Source organism: Bos indicus x Bos taurus, chromosome 10 (assembly GCF_003369695.1).
Source record: "Bos indicus x Bos taurus breed Angus x Brahman F1 hybrid chromosome 10, Bos_hybrid_MaternalHap_v2.0, whole genome shotgun sequence".
Classification (NCBI taxonomy): Eukaryota; Metazoa; Chordata; class Mammalia; order Artiodactyla; family Bovidae; genus Bos; species Bos indicus x Bos taurus.
Genome location: NC_040085.1, coordinates 21678333 through 21683874, shown reverse-complemented (window position 1 = coordinate 21683874; position 5542 = coordinate 21678333). Strand labels below are relative to the sequence as shown.

At 35.5% G+C, this 5542-nt stretch overlaps 1 protein-coding gene across 1 annotated transcript; it reads right to left on the bottom strand.

Annotated features, from left to right (window-relative positions):
- Positions 1–1647: 1647 nt before the first annotated feature.
- Positions 1648–5179, bottom strand: LOC113899613 (olfactory receptor 4F4-like). The gene is made up of 2 exons (XM_027552869.1): positions 5141–5179; positions 1648–2619 (listed from the first exon to the last, which is right to left on the bottom strand). Exons 1-2 carry the CDS (start codon positions 5177–5179, stop codon positions 1648–1650), a joined length of 1011 nt encoding a protein of 336 aa, XP_027408670.1.
- Positions 5180–5542: the final 363 nt, after the last annotated feature.

Here is a 5542-nt window from a genome sequence, read left to right as displayed (position 1 = left end):
TACAAATAGCCAGCAGGTATATGATTAGTGAAGAAAGTGTAAAGTATGTCAAGAAAGGGAAATCCCGTTACACTGTTGATGGGTATGTAAGTTGGCATAGACATTATAGAAAATAGCATGGAGTTTTTCCAAAATTAAACATTTAGCTAACATATGACACAGCAATTCTTCTGGGTATTAATACATGGGAAACAAGCTTGAAAGTGAAAGTCACTCAGTCATGTCCAACTCTTTTGTGACCCCATGGGTATAGTCCATGGGATTCTCTAGGCCAGAATACTGGAGTGGGTAGCCATTCCCTTCTCCAGGGGATCTTCTCAACTCAGGGATCGAACCCAGGTCTCCTGCATTGCAGGCAATTGTTTACCAGCTGAGCTACAAGGGAAGCCCAAGAATACTGGAGTGGGTAGCCTATCTGACCAAGGAATCGAACCAGGGTCTCCTGCATTGCAGGTGGATTATTTACCAACTGGGCTAATACTTAAAGTCATGATTAGTATGGGGTAGGTATAGTCAAACCCATCTCTTTTTGACTTCAAAGCCCATGCTTGTGAAAGCTAACCATGAAAAGTGACAAGGATGAATCCAAATGATACACAGTGTGCCAACATGTTGAGAGAATTGAATCTCTCCAAATGCATTTATTCTATGAACTGTTGTATACCACAGGATGTCATGTGCCTACAAGACAAATTTTATATTGGCAGACTTGCTTATGCTGTCATTCTTTTTTTAAAAATAAGATTTATTTATTTATTTATTTATGACTGTGCTGGGTCTTTGTTGCTGCATCTGGGTTTTCTCTAGTTGTGGTGAGCAGGGGCTAATCTCTAGCCCCTGCTGTGAGCAGGCTTCTCATTGCAGTGGTTTCTCTTGTAGTGGAGCATGGACTTTAGGCATGGGCTTTAGTACTTGTAGCCCGTGGGCTCAGTAGTTGCATGTCAATGGGCTGTAGAGCACAGGCTCAGTAGCTGTGGCACATGGGCTTAGCTGTCCCATGGCATATAGGATCCTCCCAGATCAAGAATAGAACCCATGTCCCCTGCTTTGACAGATGGACTCTTCACCATTGATGTACTAGGGAAGCCCCTCTTCCTGTCTTTCTTGATAATACACTCATGGATTATGGGATGTTACAATGATAGTAGTTAAACTGTTATAATGGGAGGAGTTTCTTTTTTAAACCTCTTAAAAGTTGACATATATATTATTATCACTAAACATATATATTTTTTTGAATTAGGTGTATAGCATTTGCTTCTTGATGTTTTTAGGTAAAATGAGCCAAATAGAAATTAAAAAAAAAATCCTAAGTCAACCTAGTTTCTATCTTTCTCTGTTTTACCCTCAGGACCATCCAAGAAGGCACAGGAGTGTACAAATGTCAACATATTTATGCCTTTAATTGTTAGAAGAATTAGTGAGATCATATTTTCCAAGTAAAATGTTTAGTTTGCCTCTGTATTCAAAAATATAACAAGATTGTCAAAGAATAAAATGAGGTTGTGAATGTAAATATTCTTTGACAGTTGATACAGAATATGAAATGGAAGATATGATTTTTCATAGATTTTCTAAATAATTCACTGATACTATATAATATGCCATTATCTCAGTTTAATCTCACAGATTAATTTTATAAGAGATCTAAGACTTTATCCTAGAATTGATATTCCATTTTCTCAGCCGTCTCATTGCAGTCTTCATGTCTTTGTTCCTCAGTGTGTATATCATTGGGTTCAAGAAAGGAGTGACCACAGAACAAAAGACAGCAAGGAATTTATCTAATGACTCGATGGGGAATGGCCAGGCATAAATGAAGATACATGGTCCGAAGAACAAAAGAACTACTGTGATATGAGCAGTTAAAGTAGACAGAGCCTTGGATGACCTCTCTGAAGGGAGATGCTGGATGGTCACTAAGATGACAGTGTATGAGGTGATTAGGAGAAAAAAAGAACACACAGTGAGCACACCACTGTTAGCAATGACCATGATATCCAACCTATAGGTATCTGTGCAGGCAAGTTTGATGACCCTAGGAAGGTCACAATAAAAGCTGTCTACCTCATTGGGACCACAGAAAGGTAAGTTCACTGCAAAGGCCAACTGGCTCACTGAGTGGAGGAAGCCAGTTCCCCATGCAGCAGCCACAAAGCCAACACATACATAGCCACGCATAATTGTAGTGTAGTGAAGGGGTTTACAGATTGCTACATATCTGTCAAAGGCCATGGCTATAAGGATCATCAACTCACTCCCACCAAAGAAATGCAGGAGAAATATCTGAGCAAGGCAGCCCTTGAACGAAATTACCTTACATTTACTGAAAAAATCAGCAATCGTCTTGGGGGCTGTGACTGAAGACAGACACAGGTCAATGAGTGAGAGGTTGGCCAGCAGGAAGTACATGGGGGAGTGAAGGTGGGAGTCAGAAGCCACAGTTATGACAATAAGAAGGTTTCCAAACACAATTCCTACATAGAATACAAAAAAGAACACAAATAGGAAAATCTGGAGTTCCTGAGAGTTGGAGAGTCCTAGAAAAATGAACTCAGTCACCGTGGAGTGATTTGTTTCACTTATTGATTCATTCCAGGAAATATCCTCTGTAGTTACCTTGAATGGAGTGAGAAGAAAGTCAGAAATATTGTGTTCAAATTCAGAGCCCCATTTTGTGTCATTATGTTCACACTTATGATGACATTCTGTGCTTTATTACATAAAGGAATTCAAAATGCCTACAATCTAAACTCAATTTTATCCCACACTCTTTGCCTGGATATGCTTATAGTCCAGTTGTCCAAGCTTTAGTGTTTCCACTTATGTTAGGGCTTATTCCTAATAAAATGCTTTTTTTCATGTTACCCTGTCTGCCAGATTAAATTTATACCCTCACTGTGCATTTATGTCCTCTTTTGCTGAATTCCAAAACAATTCATATTCTGTGGACCATATCATAGCTCTTAAATACATACAAAACTCTATGATTGTCACATCTACAAAGGCTTTTCACGACATGCATTTTTGAGAAGGTATTTTTAGTAGTTTATAGTTCATCACAATAATCTTGTATACAGTTATTGGAAACTTCTCTATTAAACTAAAACAAACCCTCGTTCACAATTTAATGTGAGGCAATCACAGTGGGTTTTATGTGCATCTGTGGATCTTGAATTCATCCTCTTTAAGACTTCTTTTGCCATTTTGTAAATGCAAATACTAATTATATTCTTTCTTATGATTATTATGAATTTCAACTTTTTTATTTGGTAATTACACAATAGATTTAGATGATTATTAGTAGTGAGAGTTATCACCTCTGATTCATAGAAAATCCCTGGCTCCTCAATAATCATTTAAAAGTTTACTTGTATTCTAAAAATAATTATCATAGCAACATTTTGTTTCCCTATCTTTTAAATGACTGCGTTGGATCAAAATTTTTCTAAATCCCCACTAATCTAATACTCTATTAGGATTGAGGGAGGGACATAATTTAAAAATAATTTTCATAATCTCTCAGGAGCTTGGATAGCAATATGAAAACTAAGACAGATGTAGAGATTCAGTCTTATAGGAACTTTACATTTATGAGAATTCTGAAAGAGAAACTATAAATTATAAGAATTTATAGAGGATAGAATTGATACTTAACATTTGGTAATATGAAAATGCTTAGAAGAAAGATTTATGCCAAAATAAAATTAAAGATGAAAAATAGAAGAAAAGAATAACAACACAAAAATAAGGTTTAAAAATGAGAGAAAGAAGTTAAAAGCAAGAGAATGCCACTGTAGAGGATGTGAGTTTGATCCCTGATGGGGGAACTTAAGATTTCACATGCTGTGTGGGGTGGTCAAAAAAGTTTAAAAAACAAAATAAAATTTAAAAGTGAGGAAAATATTTGCTGAGATAAAATGTGAAGAAATTTTAATAGGAAATGAAATTGGAAAAGGATTCTAGAATGCCTACTATAGGATTCTTGTTTTATTATGTTGACATGAACTGTTGCAGAATTATGAGCAATTGTTTAATAAATTTCTAACAAATGGTAAGCAGTTAAATAATAGCCATTATAAAAGGTAGTAATAACAGGACATGTGTCAACACATATATAAGAAAAAAATGATGCTAATTTTTTAAATTCTGAGTAATTGTGAACACTGTCACAGCTTTAATTCTGATAATAACTATAATAAGAGTTAGCATAGCAATATATAACATAAAGATCATTTTTAGAAGAAGTAATACATTTGGAAGGAAGTAAAGGATGATGATAATAAAATGTAAAGGTATTGTTGGAATATCTTTGTAAGTTGCTACCTGAAAGTTAAGAGCCTGAAAAGTGGTCATTGGATATAAGTTGCGAAAGTCATTTCATATATGTATTGGGGAGTCCAGAGGTTTTGCAGTAAGTGAAGTAGAAAATGAAACGGTAGCTTGAAGGGGAAGCTACAAAAGAGAGGAGAGGAAATTGACGGGTCTGGTGGAGTCATGAAAGGATAGAGTATGGCTCATCAAATTTCTTGGGGGAGTAGTATTATGTTTTCTCTACTTAATCAGTCCTTGGAAATTACATTTTTTCTTCATTATCCATTCTATAGCCCTATCCTAAAGCTCCATATTACTGTTTTTAAAATCCTATAAATATTTAGCAATTCTAATTTATTTCCAAGTATAAAAAGAAGTCTAGTAGTAAAACAAGTCATAAAGTCATTTTAGTCCCCTTCTCCTTAGCACAAATATAGTCATACTTGTCATTGACAATAAAGAGGATGGGATTCCTATTGTGAGATCATTTCTGACATGATTGATTGATTTGGATGTTTCTTTTTTTTTTTTTTTTTACAGGAATTCTGGTCCTTCCGTGTAGCTATAGAGCTCTGAGAGTTCTGCAGCCCACTTGTCTGTGTCATCATACTCAAACTCCAGGTCAGGAGACTCAGAATAGCCAGGACCAGAAACTGGAGATGATTAGGGGGTCTGGGGTGTAGCCGCCCCGCCCTCTAGAGCGCACCTGGATGTTTCTTTAAAGTCAAGGAATGTTATTTAGTATTTTCTTTGGATGTTTACTGATGTGAAATCATTTCACTGAGAGAAGTCAACAAACTCGATAGTTATGTCAGTATAGATTTACCAAAGTGTTCTCATTTGCAGTGAAAAGATTTTCTACCATGGTAACAAGTAAGAATTCAAATATACTATTCTTCAGCAAAATGAATTTTTTTCACCAACCTCAGGATTCTTCCATTTTTTCTGAAAAATACACATAAAATTGAATTCTATAGAATGGGTTATTACTAATAGAAGCATTTTATTGTCAATACAAATGCTACAGTTTGGTTAGTTCTGCTAATATATTTCACTTTCATATTCTACCTACCTCCTTCATAACTGGAAGACACTACAGCAATTTTCAGAGCAAGGTGTGTAGACTTTTATTTGTACTTTCTCATGAAGTATACAATTTCCAAGAGAAGAAAATTGATATAAACTAATCCTCCTTAGCAAATGGCTTCATTAATTAAAAACCATTTGT

Bases quoted from the DNA above. Each gene is read 5' to 3' on its own strand.
- LOC113899613 (XM_027552869.1), bottom strand. From the start codon at position 5,179: ATGGTAGAAAATCTTTTCACTGCAAATGAGAACACTTTG. The intron at 2,620-5,140 runs GTAAATCTATAC...ACTCCATTCAAG, and splicing joins CTGCAAATGAGAACACTTTG to GTAACTACAGAGGATATTTC.